Genomic DNA, 21,153 nt, shown 5'->3' with positions numbered 1-21,153 from the left:
TTTGTTCGGTTTCGTTCCCGTGTCTTTGGCACTACGATTTCAATGCATATTTCCATAGACAATACCCTTCTGGACTCTGGGTTAAAAGTTCTCCGCATAATATCCTGCAGTATTTTGTCACAAGCCAGAAATGTATATACAAGTGTATAACCAAAAAACGAAAATCTTGTGCTGCTGTTTTTGCTTGTAAAATGTGTTATATTGATTTTGGCAACACCAAATCTTTCTCAAATGTCATAAATACATATACCTAACATCTGAAACAAGTATTGGTGCCTTAGTTTACTCATATGTGAATCTAGATCATGAAATGTAGCAAATTTGTTAAAGAGAACGCTTCAACTTAAGTGATTGGCACCTAGCACAATGAAACATACACATAGAAAATGTAGCCAAAAGCTTATGTTTCATACATAAAAAATGTCACAACCTACTGGGTAATGAAAGGTAGAAAAGAAAAGCAGCCCACCTTGGCCCAAAATGGCTGAAAATCTATCAAAATGTTACCACGCCCCCTAAATTGGAATAATGAAAAAAATGGACAAGACTAAAAATAAATGCACTAAAGGTCAGAATTATTACAACATATGGTATGAAACATTTATACAAGTACCACAAAGTGTCACAGCATCTGTCATTTGCACATCACCCCCCCAGCTCAAGTGCAGTTAGTCAGTCTATTTGCCAGCCCATAGAGTCCCATTGTGAACCCAGACATGTTGAGTACACCAAAGTTTTATAGTACAAATGTTGAGTATGTATGGGTCCCCAGCATGTAGAAACCGCCGGATGCTAACTTGCATATGTTGAACAATTATAATTAGCTTTAATGACCATAATCACCTACTGTATATGGACAAGATTTCAGCAATAGTCACGGGCCTCATTTTTCTGCGCCAATCAATATTAAAAGGACTAAATTTGGCCCAGATGTAGTCCTGCTCTAATGATTTAGCTAGGGAACCCGAGCCAGTTACCTTCGGGGTCGCCATGGCGGCCAAATCCAATATGGCCGCCACATAAAACGCCTTCCTCACCAGCCATTTGCAGCATCCTGTTGCACACACTAAAAGATCTGAGCCTTCTTGAGAAGAACAGAAGACCAGAGTAGTCAGACCAGTCCAACGACCTGTTCAGGTGCACTCCTAGAAACTTGTAGTTGTCTACATTCTCCACTACCTTAATATGTTGCTGGGAACCGGAGGTACACTCTTGGTCGTGCCATAGTCCACCACCATCTTCTTGGTCTTGCTAGCATTGAGCCAGAGGCTATTTGCCTTGCTCCAGTGCACAACTTCCGTAACCATGCGTGCTCAACAGTGTTGTTGCCTGAGATGCAGGTGACAACTGACATGTCTTGTAGTTGAAGTGGAAGTCAGATGTTTTTAGGGTGAACAGGTGACAGCACTGTGCCCTGGGGAGTGCCTGTGATGTTCACCAGCACCTCCGAACAGACAACCCTGCAGTCTCACATACTGCGGTCTGCCCGAGAGATAGTCTGAGATCCATGCCACCAAACCATGGTCCACCCCCATCAACGCAAGCTTCTGTAAGCAGTTGTGACTGGATAGTTCTGAAGACTCTGGAGAAGTCAAAAAGCATGATTCTAACTGCGTTGCCCATGGTGCCAAGGTGTGTGAATGCCCTGTTTAGCATGTAGATGATGACATCATCAAACCCAATGTCCACCTGGTATGTAAAAACTGAAGGGGGCCGACGTAGTCGGTCACAATGCAGCAAGATTTCCACAGTTCCTCCCTGTCATCAGGGAGGGGCATATCGTTTGGATCAGCAGTTCTGGACAACCTGATCTCCATATATGCCTATACTATATTATTGCGACCACAGGTCGCATTTACTATGAAATTGCGCATTTTCCGTCAGTCAGTCAGTGTATCACTCAAAATCCCCATACATGAGGAAAGCCCCCATATTGCCCAGGTCTTGTGAGTGACATAACGTGAAATCATCAGGGATGGAGATCCCTGATGTCATCAATATTGGCCAGCAACTCTACAACTGACCCCAACCCTTAGATCTCCATATGGATATACTGTATGTCAGAACCTGTTCTGACATTCCATATGTTGATCCTTCCCCATTCATCCTTCCTCTTCGATGTCTCCCTTTTGACTGATATCTGTCCGTGTAAACTCTAGATGGGCCTGCCCCAAAGTTATTAATGCAGCCCGTTAGGGTGAGGTCGCTTCTCGCCCTCAGACTTACTGGTACTATGCTATAGCCTATGCTATACTATATACACTATACTATACTATACTATACTATACTATACTACTATACTATACTATACTATACTATACTATACTATACTATACTATACTATACTATACTATACTATACTATACTATACTATACTATACTGATATGCCAATATCTATGTATGGGTGTATATACTGTAGGTAGTTTGAATCAGCGGTTCTGGACAACCGGATCTCCATATATGACTACACTAACACTGCACTACACACTACACTACACTATACTGATACGCCCATACCCATGCATGGGCATATATACTGTAGTTCTGGACAACCGCCTATCCAATCAACTCGACACCGGACATATAAATGTCCCTGTGCTGGGGTCAGCAGCAACGTGCATGCCGAGTGTGAAGTTAGTTGGTCATACTCCTACTCATACTCTATCAATAGGAATGTACTGAACTCCATTACTTTCATTTTGTATTTTTGAAATAAATTAAATGTGTAACATACAAAGGTTGCTTTTTTTAGGCTGTTCCTAAAGGTGTTCTGGGTGAAAATGTTGAATAAGTTTTTTGTCAAAAATGTCAAAAGTTCACTCGTTTTCACTTAGTGCCATCTTGTAAATATGCAAATTAAGGTTCCAGACACACTCAATCATAATTATAAGCATTCCAATGTGTTTGTAATGGTCAAAAAACATGACATAGACACAATGTTTGTAGCTCATCTGGTTCAAATATTACAGCCAAAACCATTTTAGGTATAGCAGCCATGGATTTGGCCGCTATGGCGACCCCAAAGGTTGCCAGCTTGGGCGCCCTAGCTAAATCCAGATTCTGTGACACTTTGTGATACTTGAATAAATGTTTCATACCATATGTTGTAATAATTCTGACCTTTAGTGCATTTATTTTTTGTCTTGTCCAATTTTTGCATTATTCCAATTTAGGGGGCGTGGTAACATTTTGATAGATTTTCAGCCATTTTGGGCCAAGGTGGGCTGCTTTTCTTTTCTACCTTTCATTACACAGTAGATTGTGAAATTCTTTATGTATGAAACATAAGCTTTTGGCTAAATTAACTATTGTGTATGTTTCATTGAGCTAGGTGCCATCACTTAAGTTGAAGAGTTTTCTTTAACAAATTTGCTACATTTCATGATCTAAATTCACATGATTAAACTAAGGCACCAATACTTGTTTCAGATGTTAGGTATATGTAATTATGACATTTGAGAAATAGTTTGTGTTGCCACAATCAATATAACACATTTTACAAGCAAAAACAGCAGCACAAGATTTTCGTTTTTTGGTTATACACTTGTATATACATTTCTGGCTTGTGACAAAATACTGCAGGATATTATGCGGAGAACTTTTAACCCAAAGTCCAGAAGGGTATTGTCTATGGAAATATGCATTGAAATCGTAGTGCCAAAGACGCGGGAACGAAAATCATTTTCTAGGCACTTTTTCTTGGGTCGCAGCACGGCCATGGTGTTTGTGATATGAAATGTAAGCTTACCCTAATCACAGCAAACATCATGTCTTCAGTCATTTTCAAGTTACTGTAGTCAGTACTAGTCACTTCAGATCAGCACAGCTGTATTGTATTGTAGTATTGAATCGAGAATCATTTTGTATAGACAATCGTTTTTGGATTGAGAATAGAGTTGAATCGAATCGTGACCCCAAGAATCGGAAATCGAATCGGGGGACACCCAAAGATTCACCGCCCTAGCGGTGCGGTGTGTCTCAACGTACTCGTATGGGCAGGTCGGTGTGGAAGCCTCCCGGCGTGCTGCGGTAGTCTGTGGGGTAGATGAGGGACAGGGAGCGCAGGGCGTGCTCCAGCAGGCTGCACGCCAGCGTGTACGCCCGCTTGCAGCGCAGGCGCACACACGCGCACAGCACGCCCTCCAGGTCCCCCCGGTACCTCAGCAGCTGTTCCCCGTCCACGCGTATCACCTTTAAATAACACACACACGCACACGTGCAACGCACACACACACACACAGACAGAGAAACGTATACACAGTTAATTTGACTGCTGTCTTTCTTAAAACGTTAAAATAAATTAGAACATCTGGCGCGTCTTCACAAACAAACACGCACAGTCTGTCCCCAGGGGGTGAGCTATAGCTGCCTACCGAGACAGACAGCATTATGTTTGAACGCCCGGGATGCGAGGTTTGTGTGTGTGTGTGTGTGTGTGTGTGTGTGTGTGTGTGTGTGTGTGCGCGCACGTGTGTGTGTGTGTGTGTGTAATGATGCAATTTGATTGCTTCTCATCTCACCTCCGAAAGCAGCTGGAGATTCCACAATAACTCCTTATCCAGCTCCTCCTCGCTCACGAGCTCTTCATCTACACACGTGCATGCACACGTGGACACGCACACACACACGCACACACGCACACACACACACACACATGCACACACACACACACACACACACGCATGCATGCATACACACATGCGCACACAAAACATGCTTTGATCAAGGCTCGAGTTTGCCAAAACACATTAGCATTTTGTGTTGTTGCGTGGTGTCTAAATTAGACTAAAATGAGTCATGTTCTTTCATTTCTTTTCCTTTCAATCTCCCTGTTTATATAGTCAGCAGCAGCGGATGAGATCAGCATCGCATCGGGGAATTCCGTTGTCGTCGTTGACGCACGCACGGCACACGCGCGATTCACATCGTACTCTGAGGAAAAAAACACACAAACATACGGGCCGGGGCGGCGGGGTGTCCCTCGGCGCCGCACGTTCCAGCTCCCTGACGGAACACACGTCTTTCTGTGATTGCTTTCGAGTGCCACCGTTACTATATGTAATTTACATGTGTGGGCTGCACGTAATTCTCTATATGTCAGGAATTAAAATGAGTCGCATCTACGCGGGTCCCTAAAGGGCGACTTTGATTCCGTATGCCGTCGGGTGGAAACCTGGTATGTCCAAATAAATAAACCGCTTCTTTTATCTAATTATTTTAGAAAAAAACATTTTAAAATAGTGAAAACAGGGGGCGCGCCCACTGGCCTATAGTGGTCCAGGCACATGACACATACAGTATAATATGCCCTGACAGCGTGCCGCACGTTCGAGTCCCGTTCATGACGACCTTTGCTGCGTGTCTCTCCCCATCTCTCTCTCTCTCTCTCCCTCTTTCCTGTCTATCTTCACAACAAAAACAAATCTTTAAAAAAAAAGATCAGACAATCTACAGGCGATGCGACGTGTCGGGAGCTTGTACATCCATCGGCCGTATTCGCTACTTTCGTGCAACGCCCTTGTGTGATGAAGTAGGAGGGCGTTGATTTCACAAAGCACGGAGATACGAGGGTTTTCCGGCCCCGGCTGGCGGCGGTTTGAAGTTAAACCGTTAAGGCGCGGGCCAATCATGGAACGGTGCGTTCACATTTCAAAAGCAATCACTTCAGACAAACAGTCGCAGATTTGCAAACTCTAAATACTCGTATAGCGTATCTCCTGGCAGAACCAATCCGACGCATGAAGCCTCGAATACATCCCACATTAAGACATTCACACCGTGTTGATATATCTGAGCGTGTGTGTGTGTGTGTGTGTGTGTGTGTGTGTGTGTGTGTGTGTGTGTGTGTGGGCCTGAATGGCAATGAACCGCAGGCAGGCAGGCTGCCTGCTTGAAATGAAACATGAATAAGGCCTGGGCTTAGTTGCGTAGTCGTAGTCATGAACCGAAAACAACAAGCTATTTTCGGTGCGCGACACCGCCGTGCAACTATAAGCCTCAATTTAAACTCAATCAATATTTACACTAGGGTTCCTACACATTTGGAATTTCAGAATTTCCATTTTTCCAGACTCTAATTTTGGGCCCACGAGTCGCTCACCAGGCAAGCTGCGGCCAAATTAACAAGGTGTCAGAGCGAAAAAGTGGACAGTTTAGTGTCAAGAGGGACTTAACAAGGGGGAGTAGCTGCCCGCCCCTGAGCCGGGAAGGGGACTGTTGGTGATTCCAGCTCATGCTGTCGCCTTAGGTGCCTGGGGTGTGTGTAGACTCACTCACAGTGGCCAAGGGGTCGATGCCTTAAGGCGACAGCATAATCTGGAATCCCCGACCTGGCAGGGACCAGGGGCATGTATTGGTTTAGGAATGTGACAAGAACAAAAAAAACATCTCCATGAATCCAAGATTTCATTGGGTGTGTAATTGACCTATAGCTAAGCCCCTCCCCAAACTGCTATCGTCCAATCACAGCTAAGCATAACATGGGTTAGACCAGAGTGTAGAGTAGGAGAGTAGCGAGTCTAGCGACATGCTTTGGGCTATAGTTCCAAACATTGCTCCTATGGCTGGAACTATCCCATTGAGATAGAATGAGCACTTCCGCATTCCATTGTTACAATGAGAGTCAACTCTAGTGTCGCCACTCTCTATTATTATTACTCTGGGTTAGACAAACCAGTCTCCACCAATAGTTTTCCTATATGATAAAACATTGTTTTAAAAAAATAAATGTGACGCACATTATTCCCAGTGCATACGGCAGGCCTTGTTGACGGATTTGGAAGAGATTTTGAAGGTCTGGTTCCAAAAACAAACCAGTATTTAATGTGTAAAAATCCATGATATTTACATTGGAATGAATGAGCCCGGCTGGAAGAGGTCTAAGTGGGAGTGTCTAAGTGGGAGAGGGCGGGGCTTAGCTAAAAAAAATAAGTATTTTTGGGGGGGGTAAAGTAGCACTAATACTAGTACTACACTGCTCTAAACACCATCTAGCACTACAGACATACACACACACACACACGCACACACACGTAGATGCAAACGCACACACATGCATGCACGCGCACACACACACACAAAAAAACACACACACAAACACACACAGAGTGAGGTACTGACTGTCTGTAATGCTGGATATGATGCTGCAGCAGTGAGGTACGAACAGACGAAGAGATTCGGCGGGATGACACTGCAAGCGCACACACGCACACACACACGCACGCACGCACACATACCATGACCAGGCGAATACACACAAGCACGCAAAAGAAATGATAAAAATTAGTATCGAGTGACTCACATGCAAAAATGATGAAACAAAGTTAAACCACTGAACCCCCCCCCCCAGCATCTGTATTGTTGGGGAAAACTTTCGCAACTTTCAACAATAGCAGATTGGCTAGAACTTGTCGATTGGCTGTTTTCAGTGAAGATATTTAAAGATGGAGTGCCGTGATCCCCCCCCCCCCCCCCCCCCCCCTAAAACATGATCATCAGGTACTAAATCATACTAGGAGGACGTTTTGGAAGTGTTAAAATTATGTTTTTATGTGACCACACCCACCAGTTCATTAAGTACACCTGCTGGCTTTCACCTTAGCACCACCCACCTGAACTTAAGCCTCGCCCACAGCTGTGTGTTGTATGATAATGGGGGAGGGGTTAGGGGAGGGATTATGGGTGTCACTAAAGTGGTGTATTTTGATTGGGCCTTTTTTTATGATTTTTTTGCGGCTTTCGCCTTTATTTTATACAGACAGTAGGCTGACAGGAAATGGGAGAGAGAGATGGGGGGTGACATGCAGTAAAGGCCGTCGGGATCGGGAGTCGAACCCGCGGCACACTGCAAGACTCAGACTACCGGCCAAGGTGCCTGGACCACTGAGCCACGGCCCAGGCCTTGATTGGGCCTTTTGACTCAAAGGCTTTCATATTCCAGGAAGATACCAAAAATACACAGAGGAGGGAAGACATATTTGAATATTCTAACCACACCTGGGGGTCTATTAGAGTAATGTTAACTGCATAGACACATACAAAACAGAAAAAGTAAAACAATCACGGCACTCCATCTTTAACGTAGAGCGAAAAAGCGGAAAAAGATACTAATATATATCCCTGAGGGACTCCAGTCAAATATGTGGTTTAAGTGGTTAATAATACATCGAAATGAAACACGACGACATACAGAAGTGGTTCCGCAAAGTGGGGTCATTGGGGGGGGTGGGGGGGAGCTCCAGGGGGTCCCCAGCTAAATGTCTAGATACAGCATCACTTTTTTATAATTTTTTATAACATAAATCTTTACCTAAATAAGTAAATCAATGTGAAAGGACCCCTCAAATTGAAAAAGTTGAGAAGTGAAAGCAGTGAGTACTCAACATAAAAGGACACAGCCACAGAATGGAAGCCGAGGAGGATGCGAGGGATATACGTCGCAGACACAGGAGGTCAAATGTAATTTTCCACATCGGCTGATGCGATTGGAATCAAGGTTTCAGGATCAATTTTAGGGACAGTTCATAGACTGACCCTTTTAAAGATGTCCAGTGACCCCACATCAAAGAGGATACGTAACACAGCCAGACGCACGCACGCACGCACACACACACACACGCAACATTGCACACGACATTGCCGCGCAACTGTAAATCAGGCATAGCTCCAACACACACGCACACACACACACACACACACACACACACACACACACACACACACACACACACACACACACACACACACACACACACACACACACACACACACACACACACACACACACACACACACACACACACACACACACACACACACACACACACACACACACCTTTGCCGCGGCTCTGCACATGTCCGCCACCATCCTGCCAGACACACAGGGCTCGAAGATGTTGGAGGTGGCGAAACGATACACCTTCTGTAGCGCCACCTGTTGATAGGAAAAGAGAACACGGTTTTTACACGTTCAAATCGTGCGAGACACTGCGGTGCCAACGTTCATTGTATGAATATAGCAATAAATTCTGTTTTCCAAATTCCAGTAAAAAAGCTATTATTGAGTCCACTTTCCTCTCGGTCCTGGACTACGGGGACATAATGTATAGGTCTGCTGCTCCTTCACTTTTAAAGCGGCTAGACACTGTCTACCACTCCGCCTTGGAGATAGTTATGGTACCCACCACTGTGCACTTTATGAGAACTCAGGTTTATCCTCTCTGACTGAGAGGCGAGATAAGCATTGGCACCTATTTTTATATAAAGCCATTGCTGGGATGCTCCCTGACTATATCTGCTCCATGTTGGAATTGAACAATAGCGCACGTATCAGACCCTTAGAGTATATATGAATAGAGACGTCACCCGAGTTCTCCTCCCATCCACTTGCATTAAGTTGCTCAAAAGCGCATGAGGCGATTTCACTCCTCCTTCCTTGTAGGAACAGAGTGCATTCTGGGATTGATTGGGCCAAACACATGAACGCGCTGCCATTGCACTGAAACCGCGTTCACGTGTCATCATGAACGTGCGCAATGATAGTCAACGGACCAGTGTTTGGCCCACGCTGCAATACCAAATTCGGCCACTATGTCCATTGCGCCTCAGGGTTTCCTCCGAGTGCCGTCTCTATTCATATATATACTCTAAGATCAGACCCGCTCTAGTGATTCTTTAAGGCTCAAGGTTCCTCAGGCTCAGACAGAGTTGGGCAAGACAGCTTTTTCTGTCAATGGCCCAACCTCGTGGAATGAACTTCAAAACTCCTTAAAACTGAGCTCCCTGCCATCCTTCGGTCAGTTCAAAGGAATGCTCCAGAACATTTTTCACTGTGATTGCTCCTGCTTCAATTGATTTATTTTACTGGTTGTTCTGCATTTAAGTTCCTCTGTAATTTATCCTGATTTATAATGTTGTGTTGATGTATTGTTTTGACTGTATTTGGGAATTGTAACCTCGGCTACATTGAAAATGAGGGCTTGTCCTCAACTGTATTTCCGAGTATAAATACAGGTGATGATGATGATGATTGGCAAGGACTGTTTTCCAAAGCTGATACAGACAGACACCCCCCTACCCTGTTTCCAACGGAAATTAATGGAATTCAGAACCAGTGTTGTGTTTGACAGCACATTTTGATTTCAATTTTAGTTATAGTCTCTTAAATAGTCACAATTTAGTCACCTGGAATGCCTTAGTGTTAGTCTAGTTTTAGTCGACTAAACATCATAAGATTTTAGTCGACTAAATCTACAGTTGATTTTGTCGGCAGGGCCTGATGCCGTCGTAATGACTGTTTTTTTTTTACTTGCTGAAGTGCAACGTGTTTGTTTGAGCTTGTAGATCGGCTATTTTCAGCATGCAACTTCAGTAATTGTAAAATGACTTATACTGGATCTCTTGTCCACTAGTCCCTTCCTAACATTTTTGTCTAGTTTTTATTTGTTGACGAAATTGTCAGTATATTTAGTCTTAGTTTTAGTCATCATAGCTTAGTTTTCATTTAGTTTCCATTTAGTTTTCGTCAGTGGAAAAAGGTAGTCGACGAACATTTTTCGTCTTAGTTTTAGTCGACGAAAGCGACACTGGTTCAGAACTGTAACCAAAAAGACTAGATTGTCCTGATGGAAAAAGGGGCTAATGTTCTGTGTGTATTTATTCAATTTTTGTGTCTACCTGTCCAGGAACAACAGATCCAAAATGAGCTGCTAGCAATCTCAGAGGCAGCTAGTTTTAAATGAATCGCTGTCCCCTGTAATAAAAAAAATAAACAATAACTTAAAAGGAAATAAATTCAATTAAATAAGTAATGATTGAACTCTTGACATGTTTATTCTGTAAATAGTTTTTTTAGGACGATCCATCTTGTTAATTAGTTATTAAAAAAAATCAATTAATGCGTGTGAATGAATCTCGTCAGCCAGAAAACTCATATCTCCATATTTCAACTTTTTATGTTTTTTCCCTAAATGAATGCCCTACTTCATCATACACTAAAGTAGTGAAAATATCAGATGTACAAGCTCACGACACCTCACATCGTGAGTTGTTGTGCGCTGGTAGATCGGCTCCTGTCTAGCCGACATTCAGGTCTGGATGGGTAAAGATGTCCTACTACAACTCAACCAATCAGTCCTTTCATTTGGCCCACCATCAGACAGCTGTCCGTTTGGAAAACAACCTTGGTTGGCGCCGCCAGAACATTAAACCCGCAGCCAGAAACCTAGGTGTCACCCTCGATTCCGACCTCTCCCTGGAGGGCCATGTAAAAAAAGGTTGTCCAGTCCTCATTTTACCACCTTCGCAACATTGCCAAAATAAAGCCCTTTCTCTCACGCCCCGACTTAACCAAAGTCATCCACGCCTTCATATATTCACGCCTAGACTATTGCAATTCCCTTTACACCTGTCTTTCCAAAAAAATCAATTCACCGACTACAATTGGTCCAAAATGCAGCAGCCCGCCTCCTGACAGGTGCAAGAAAGGCCTTTGCAATCCGCGCACCCTCATTATGGAATTTTAAAACACTCCCGAAGACCCATTTCTACAAAGCTGCTTTTAATCCTTTATCGTTGTGATTTCTTTGTATTTTTTCACTTTTTCATGTTTTTCACCGATGTGCCATTATTCTGTGTTTTTGCTGTTGCCTTTGGATGTATGACATGTTCTATGCTCTTGTTGTTCAGCACTTTGTGACCTTGTTCTTGAAAGGTGCTATATAAATAAAGCTTTATTATTATTTTCAGTATGTTTTGTATCGTTTTTAAATAAATAAAAAAGGAACGTTTTTCTTTTCCACCGACGTGCCTGCGTGCGTTACCTAGTAGATAATAATAATAATATTAATAATAATAAATCTTTATTTATATAGCACCTATCGAAACGAAGTTACAAAGTGCTTCACAGAGAATAAAAACAATTGACAACATGAAAAACAATATGTAGTAAACAACAATAAGTAATGATACAGGATAAAACAAGCAAGCAATGTAAAAAAAGCAACAACAAAAAAGGGTTTTCAGGAGGGATTTGAAACGGGGGACGGACTCTGCGAGCCTGATCTCCACGAGGGAGGGCATTCCAGAGGGTCGGAGCTCTGAAAGCAAAGGCCCGATTGCCTTTCGTTTTTTAGCCTGGATGTTGGGATTCCGAGGAGCCCTTTATCTGAGAGGACCTCAGAGTACGCTGTGGGACAAATGGCTCGAGTAAATCGGAGATATATGATGGGGGCCAGACCAGAGATGGCCTTAAAAGTTATTAACCCATTTTGGGCGGGAACCCCCGTTGGTGTTTTAAGCATTATGTTATACTTTAGCTATTGAAAAATAGCAGATCTACAAGCTCTGAAAATGTGGCCCAAATGTTTGAATATATTCTTTCAGAGCGAACGTTTTTAACTCAAATCTTTGCTACTGGGGGGGTCCCTGGAACAACATATTTTCAGATGGGGGTCGGCAGCCAATTTCATATATTTTTGGGAGTCCTTCACAAGAAAATGTTTGAGAACGACTGACAGAAATATAGGTTTTTCAGAAAACTGTCAAATCCCAAGATTTAGAAGACATTTGTGGAATCGTCCTCAGGTCAAAATGGGTTAATAAAATAACTTTTGTCGGTGGAGCACTGTGTGAGGATGGTGCTGACGATGTGTGTGTGTGTGTGTGTGTGTGTGTGTGTGTGTGTGTGTGCGTGTGCGCGTGTGGTATATGTACCTGGTAGATGTCAGTGGAGCACTGCGTCAGGATGGTGCTGACGGTGGAGGACAGGCCCAGCTCCACCAGGCTCTCCAGGTGGGTCTGGGTGTCCGTCTCCGTCTCGCCTCTGGTCTGCAGCAGCGTGTTGCTGTCTATCAGGGCGAAACACCTGGGAAACACACGCACACACGCACGCACACAAACATGCACACACACACACACACACACACACACACACATCACGCGCGATTCAAAGACAAAACCTGAATCAGATCTTAATAAACAGAGGACACAAAACAGAGGACACAAAACCCAAGACCCTATACGCGAGGTCCTAGAGATTCCTATACTGGCAATGCATCCTCGAAGTCCGTATTGGACAGGGTCTGTGTTTAAAATGTTTTACTTTACCGTTTACAATTTACAATTTAGGGCATTTAGCAGACGCTCTTAATCCAGAGCGACTTTCAGTAAGCAAGAACAACACATGGGGATACATCAAATACATAGAAATAGTCATCAAGAATCATAAGCAAGCTAAGAACAGAGAGAAAAGAGAAAAGAAGAATCTAGTGCATTACCTGTCTAGAAACTGAAGGACGAAGTCTTCAAACTGCGCTGAAGCATAACACAAATCCTTCTCAATCTGAGAAGGTGAGGGAAAAGAATAATTAATATGCTGTCGTTTTTTTTGTTTTGTTTTTTGTATGTGTAAAAAATAATAATAATAATAATAATAATATATATATATATATATATATATATATATATATATTTCTTTTTACGATTTAAAAAAAAATAGCACAAGTAAACCAAGAACCTAGCATCAGTCTACTCTAAACAACATACTGTCAATATAATAATCTCTAGTCTAAACAACATACTGTCAATATGATATCAATCATACATTGAAACTATAGGATATCATATAAACAATGAACCTTAGCATATGTCTAAATAACACTGAATCACATTTAAACAATACTTATTTTCTATTATTACACAATCCCTGGAAGCTTTGAATTCATGGAGATTGTTTCGTTTTTGTCGCATTCCTGAGCCAATAACTGGATGACCGGCTGGCCGGTCAGCAGGAGACGAGACTCCATCCATTGAGACTCTTTTAGAGTCTCCTTTAGACTCTTTTAGAGTCTCAATGTCAATGTCCGCTGGTCATCAAACTATTGGCTTAGGAGGAACAAAATAATAATCACCATCAAGGCTTCGTGGGGTGTGTAATTGATAGAATTCTTTTTGGGTGAACTATTCCTTGATGTTGATATGACCATGTGTGTACCTGTGTGAGGTGTTGGGGCGGGGCAGGAGAACATTATGACCATGTGTGTGTACCTGTGTGAGGTGTTGGGGCGGTAATCGCGGTATGACCATGTGTGTGTACCTGTGTGAGGTGTTGGGGTGGTATGACCATGTGTGTGTACCTGTGTGAGGTATTGTGGCGGTATGACCATGTGTGTGTACCTGTGTGAGGTATTGTGGCGGTATATGACCATGTGTGTGTGTACCTGTGTGAGGTGTTGGGGCGGTATGGACCATGTGTGTGTACCTGTGTGAGGTATTGTGGCGGTATATGACCATGTGTGTGTGTACCTGTGTGAGGTGTTGGGGCAGTATGACAATGTGTGTGTACCTGTGTGAGGTGTTGTGGCAGTATGACCATGTGTGTGTACCTGTGTGAGGTGTTGGGGTGGTATGACCATGTGTGTGTACCTGTGTGAGGTATTGTGGCGGTATGACCATGTGTGTGTACCTGTGTGAGGTATTGTGGCGGTATATGACCATGTGTGTGTGTACCTGTGTGAGGTGTTGTGGCGGTATGACCATGTGTGTGTACCTGTGTGAGGTATTGTGGCGGTATGGACCATGTGTGTGTACCTGTGTGAGGTATTGTGGCGGTATATGACCATGTGTGTGTGTACCTGTGTGAGGTGTTGGGGCAGTATGACAATGTGTGTGTACCTGTGTGAGGTGTTGTGGCAGTATGACCATGTGTGTGTACCTGTGTGAGGTATTGTGGCGGTATGGACCATGTGTGTGTACCTGTGTGAGGTGTTGGGGCGGTATGACCATGTGTGTGTACCTGTGTGAGGTGTTGTGGCGGTATGACCATGTGTGTGTACCTGTGTGAGGTGTTGTGGCAGTATGACCATGTGTGTGTACCTGTGTGAGGTGTTGGGGCGGTATGACCATGTGTGTATACCTGTGTGAGGTGTTGGGGCGGTATGACCATGTGTGTATACCTGTGTGAGGTGTTGGGGCGGTATGACCATGTGTGTGTACCTGTGTGAGGTGTTGGGGCGGTATGACCATGTGTGTATACCTGTGTGAGGTGTTGGGGCGGTATGACCATGTGTGTGTACTGTGTACCTGTGTGAGGTGTTGGCGCGGTATGACCATGTGTGTGTACCTGTGTGAGGTGTTGGGGTGGTATGACCATTTGTGTGTACCTGTGTGAGGTGTTGGCACGTTATGACCATGTGTGTGTACCTGTGTGAGGTGTTGGGGTGGTATGACCATTTGTGTGTACCTGTGTGAGGTGTTGGGGCGGTACCGTATGACCATGTGTGTGTACCTGTGTGAGGTGTTGGGGCAGTATGACCATGTGTGTGTACCTGTGTGAGGTGTTGGGGCAGTATGACCATGTGTGTGTACCTGTGTGAGGTGTTGGGGCGGTACCGTATGACCATGTGTGTGTACCTGTGTGAGGTGTTGGGGCGGTATGACCATGTGTGTGTACCTGTGTGAGGTGTTGGGGCGGTACCGTATGACCATGTGTGTGTACCTGTGTGAGGTGTTGGGGCGGTATGACCATGTGTGTGTACCTGTGTGAGGTGTTGGGGCGGTATGACCATGTGTGTGTACCTGTGTGAGGTCAGACTGTTGAGAGGGGGCAGCAGAACAGTCCACTAAAGGCACCAGAGTGGTGAACGTAGCGATAAACTGGAACGTTATCTGGACAGAGACACACGCACAGTAAACACACACACACACAGACACACATACACGCACGCGCACACAGAAAGGTATTTAATACAAACTATCGGTGCATCCACGCGGCACCACCTCTCAGATTAATTATCGTACTCCCAGATAATTAGCCAGCAGCAAAACAGAGTGTGGAAGGAACTACAGTATTTAAAAAAAAAACCCGGATTCAATTACTTGGTGGTTGGGACGGATTGGTTTAGTCTGTCGTGGCTGGACCCAACAGAACCAGCAGGGCCCGAAAATAGAATCTAACATCCACTTCTCTGTTCAAGCATGAACGGGGAACAGATTGGCTTGCAAATGGAGGGTTCCGCTTCACTTGTTTATGGGACACAATAAAACAAGGAGAGGAGAGGAGAGGAGAGGAGAGGAGAGGAGAGGAGAGGGGAGGGGAGGGGAGGGGAGGGGAGGAGAGGAGAGGAGAGGAGAGGAAGAGAGGAGGTGAAGGGAGAAGAGAAGAGAAGAGAAGAAAGGAGAAGAGAAGAGAAGAGAAGAGAAGAGAAGAGAAGAGAAGAGAAGAGAAGAGAAGAGAAGAGAAGAGAAGAGAAGAGAAGAGAAATTAACGATGCATTTCATCCCATTGATAAAGGAGAGGAGAGGAGAGGAGAGGAGAGGAGAGGAGAGGAGAGGCCCTCTGAAGAATTAACGACGCATTTCATTCCATTGATAAAGGAGGCCGGGCGGCCCATTACCCACCATGCACTTGCTGAAGTCGTTGGGGTCTACCCCTGGCAGCGCGCCCATCAGCAGGGGCAGGACGTGCAGGCGGCCCTCCGGGGACGACACCAGGCTGCGCGCCATGCCGATCATACAGCTCAGAGTGGCCGTGAGCGTGTGGGGCTCTGTCAACGTCTCCATGGCGGCGTACATCCTGGAGGGGTGTAGTGCACGCACGCACGCACACATGCGTCACTTTTTTACCCGACTGCAGTTCACGCTCCCACCACTAGGGCCGAGTGCTTCAACGCTGGAGAGCCTCACTGGGGGCTTGAGTCTAGTCCAGCTGGTTTTCTCATTGGCTGATGTATGTGCGCACCACAAATATGTCTGGGCGGAAACAAACGACTCAGAACACAATAGTTCCGCCTTAGAGCATTTTGGTTCCCACCTAAACTACTGCGCTAAAACGGACACAGGGGCAGTTATACCGGACGCCCGTGGATAATAATGATGCAGCTGGTAATTAATTGATTTAATCGATTCTTGTTCTTTAAGTTTTTAAGTAAAAATTTACACTACTGTATATGAAATGAATCCTATCTAACCTACATGACTTACTGTACATTGTAAGTCACACACACACACACACACACACACACACACACACACACACACACACACACACACACACACACACACACACACACACACACACACACACACACACACACACACACACACACACACGCACTACTCACTTCTCCAGCACAGGTGGGATGGTGAGCTCGGGAGTGAGCAGGGCCAGGTTCTGCAGAGCATAGGCTGCGTCCATGCTGCCCGTCTTGCTGCACGTGACCACAAGAGGGCGGCAAAATCACAGACACATGAACAATGACGCATTTAAAAAAGGACCAGACCGACCGGTAATCACCAGATTAGCCGTCATTCTCTCTCAGATTAAGGCCACTAGTGTCAAGGCTGAGTGTGCTCAGCTCACGCACTGGAAGGCCTGTCTGCCATTACACACATTGATCTTGTGAGACAGCTACGTTGCATATTGTTCCCTAGGGCTTTTCACTGGCTGGTAGGGGGGGTGTGACGCGGGGGTCTGTGTCATTTACGTTGACATGTGGTATTCCTGATTTATCCCATTTAGGCCTGACCTCAAAATTTAAAAAAAATCTTCTAAATCCTCCAGTTTTCTGAAATAAATATTTTCACGATTTTTCAAAAATAGCAGACCTACAAGCTCGTAGCGCGCCACTCGGTGGCGCGCTATGAGCTTGTAGATCTGCTATTTTTCAATAGCTAAATTATAACATAATGTTTAAAACACCAAAAGGGGTTCCCGCCCAGAATGGGTTATAATTGCTTGACGCGTATCATGTCGTGTGCTCCGGAAAATAGCCGATCTACAAGCTCGCAAAACACATCGCAGCGGCTCTTTTCGCCAGCCGACACACAACGCAAGGCGCGCAGGTGAAAGTATAAATCATGGCGTTATGCCTCCGAATTAACTGAAATAAAGCGATTTCTTTCTCCGCGTGTGTACCTAGAGTTGACGCCATGAATGCTAATGAGAGACCACTCTTAAAGATTGATTAATTAATTAAGGACCCTATACACACACGGTGGGGATCGTCGATTCTAGGCATGTCCAATGTTTTCTCTCTTCTTCTTTTTTACATTTAAAAGGGAATAGAGCACCGAAGTCTGACGTCAATATCGGTATTGAGGCCGCTAAGTCCACGGGTTCATGCACTTTTTATTTGCATTGTAATCCCCATAGGGGGGTTTTAGATCACCTCACATAAGAACTGTTAAAATTAAGAAAAAAATATCCTCCCGGCCATTTCACTCATATGGATATGAAGAATCAACTGACTGCGAGAAAACGTTAATGTTACTGCTCCCAAATAAGTTACATTTTCACTAGAAACAGACTGTATCAAATATGAATGACTGACTGTCTCAACCCATTTTGACCTGAGATCAGATTCTAAAAATGTCTTCTATATCCTGACAGTTTTCTTTCAGTCGTTCTTCGATTTTTCAAAAATAGCAGACCTACAAGCTCGTAGCGTGCCACTCGGTGGCGCGCTATGAGCTTGTAGATCTGCTATTTTTCAATAGCTAAAGCATAACATAATGCTAACACCAAAAGGGGTTCCCGCCCAAAATGGGTTAAAACGATACAGAGACGCCTCCCCGACAATATCGCCGAGACAGTTTGTTTATGTTTGGACCACAATGCTTATATGAGAAGATTTTAAGATGCCCCCATGTCACTCTCCATAGAGAAATTACTTCCGTGAACCAGGGGATGAGCGAGTGACGTCAGGACTCTATAGAACTGAAATTCATGGATATCTTCCACAATTTTATATTCATGGAAAAAACAATTGACATTTTAAGTTGTTATGTAGTTACATGTGCAGTATATGTATCATGTTTCTTTATTTTTTTTTATGACAATCTGTCATGACATCATTTTTGCGGACTGACCAAATGAACTGCCACGGGAAGTTTGATTTATTCACCACAGTAAAAAATAATAATGTCTCTGGTCAACAGATAAGCCAGAGAGTTTCACCGTATGTCCAACGACGTAAATTACACGCGATAATATCGCAGCTGTGCATTTTGTTCTTTTACTGTCGGTTATATAATATTATTTGCTGCCTGCCAGTCATGTCAAAATGTCACTCATATGCCGTGTTCACATAAGCAGAGGCAAAGCGACTATAGGCTACAAGACATTTTAACCCATTTTGACTAAAAATGTCTTCTACATCCTGACAGTTTTCTGAAAAAGCTATGTTTCTATGTCAGTCGTTCTTCGATTTTTCAAAAATAGCAGACCTACAAGCTCGTAGCGCGCCACTCGGTGGCGCGCTATGAGCTTGTAGATCTGCTATTTTTCAATAGCTAAAGCATAACATAATGCTAACACCAAAAGGGGTTCCCGCCCCCAAAATGGGTTAAACAGATGTCAGTGACATTACGAAGATACGACGTGAAGACACTTGTCACTGCGAAACAAAAGCTACAAAAACGAAGCTGAGCTGGCTTCAACTTTTTTCAGTGCTCCAATGAGTGATGTTTTTGTTTCACCAATTCTACTCCCATGCGTTCGCTCTCCACACAAAACCTACTTGTAATAGGGGGAAAAACGAGTTCAGCCAGACGATTCTGTGTTCTTTCTTGCCTTTATATTTTTCTCGCACGTCGCCCCCCACACACAGACGCACACTCGATGAGGTCAACAACTGTGTTGGGGAGAGTCTCTTTTCCCAGTGTTTCGCCCAGGTGGACAGGATTTTGATGTTAGGTTTATAGGCATAGTTTTTGTGATGTTAAATTGTAGTTAGTCTCACGTTGCCAGACTGCAGCCTCTCGCAATTGTCAAATACTTCCGTCTGGAGCAACGGAAGCTCTACCATGAGTAATAAGCGATAAAGCGGAAGTGGAGCCTCCTCCCCACTTCCGTTTCGTCTTTACAGTCGCGCAAAATTATCCTAATATAAATATAAATCACCTAAGCTATATAGCCTGTTGCTTAGCATGCAGAAAAGGAAAAATATAAAAATAAAATGTAAAGTGTATATTTCCGTGAACGGAAATGCCAGCTTCCTTACTCAGATTTCGGGAGTTGTAGTTCCAGACTCTATATAGCATATATAGAGACTAGGGTTTAGTATAGCCTACCTGAACATGGCCAGTAGGGCGGCGCCCATGAGGCTTTGGCTGAACTCCTGGAGGTGGGCGTCGGTCAGCCTCTGGTCCTCTGGTACCGGCACCAGCCAGCAGGGGGGAGCGTGGCGCTCGCGGTGCACGCGCCGCACCACGCTGGCGGGGAGACGCTGGAGCACGCGCATCAGCTTGGCCTAGAGGGGAGCGACAATTAGCCCTTCACTAAGTCCCTCCCCAACCCATCCTTGTCCAATAGGCACGTTAGCAGCGAAGAAAGCTTGACCTGCATAGCAACCGTTGCTACACTATTTGGATTGGCATTGGACAATCACTTTCTGGGGTGGGATTTAGTGAAGGGCTAATTCATCCAGTTAATCCAGCGCTTTTCAACCCTTTTCATATAAAAATATATCTCTGGGACGCCAATTTATATTGTAAAAACAATGTTAATTTAACTCTGAGAGTGTACAAATGGAACCAAATGGACCCGTTAGGGTTCATTTGGTTCCATTTGTACACTCTCAGAGTTACAGACCCATAAGGGTCCATTTGGTTCCAAATTATTATTTATTGGGCATTTGAGCCATGGAAGACCACCATTCGATGACATTCAGCCTCGCAGACCCAAAAACGAAAGAATATTTTGTTATCGTTGGATAAGATTTTGTCCACAATTCCAATGCAGTATTGATGTTGGTACCATAGGAGAGATAAAAGGCAAACGTTGATCAAGGACTATGCTAAGGACATAATATGTCCATAGCATACATGTCCCCCTCCAAAACCGATGAGCGAATATTATTGGCTCATCCACTTCGTTCAGATACAGGTGCGGTGTGGTGACAGTCACAGCTGAAGCAATCATGAAAAAAAGTGTTTCATGAACACAAATCCTGCACACTGCTCGTGCTCATCAGTATTTATTCAAACTGACAGATGTTTCGGTCCCTCTGGACCCTCATCAAGCGTGTCTTAGAAATGTTTATTTTTCTCTTTTTTTGGTGAAAATAGCAGATGTGCAAGCTCAGCTATTCACAATATAAACACCGTTGTATAACAAAAGGGTAGCCAATTAGACTAATCGATTTTTCAGGTCGATT

At 44.2% G+C, this 21,153-nt stretch overlaps 1 protein-coding gene across 1 annotated transcript in view; it reads right to left on the bottom strand.

Annotated features, from left to right (window-relative positions):
• The window catches only part of LOC306915131 (proteasome activator complex subunit 4B-like), a gene marked incomplete at its 5' end in the record, with an annotated part of 107,673 nt that overhangs the window by 57,889 nt on the left and 28,631 nt on the right, over window positions 1–21,153 (bottom strand). The window contains 10 exons of the mRNA XM_079492380.1: window positions 3,989–4,192; window positions 4,522–4,589; window positions 7,121–7,190; window positions 8,835–8,933; window positions 12,713–12,863; window positions 13,276–13,340; window positions 15,575–15,664; window positions 16,397–16,571; window positions 17,119–17,205; window positions 20,069–20,247. Of these exons, the coding sequence (XP_079348506.1) occupies window positions 3,989–4,192; window positions 4,522–4,589; window positions 7,121–7,190; window positions 8,835–8,933; window positions 12,713–12,863; window positions 13,276–13,340; window positions 15,575–15,664; window positions 16,397–16,571; window positions 17,119–17,205; window positions 20,069–20,247 (1,188 nt within the window). The remainder of the gene's footprint in view (window positions 1–3,988; window positions 4,193–4,521; window positions 4,590–7,120; window positions 7,191–8,834; window positions 8,934–12,712; window positions 12,864–13,275; window positions 13,341–15,574; window positions 15,665–16,396; window positions 16,572–17,118; window positions 17,206–20,068; window positions 20,248–21,153) is intronic.

This window comes from Electrona antarctica, assembly GCF_951216825.1.
Source record: "Electrona antarctica genome assembly, chromosome: 22".
NCBI lineage: Eukaryota > Metazoa > Chordata > Actinopteri > Myctophiformes > Myctophidae > Electrona > Electrona antarctica.
This window is presented reverse-complemented; position numbering and strand designations above follow the sequence as displayed.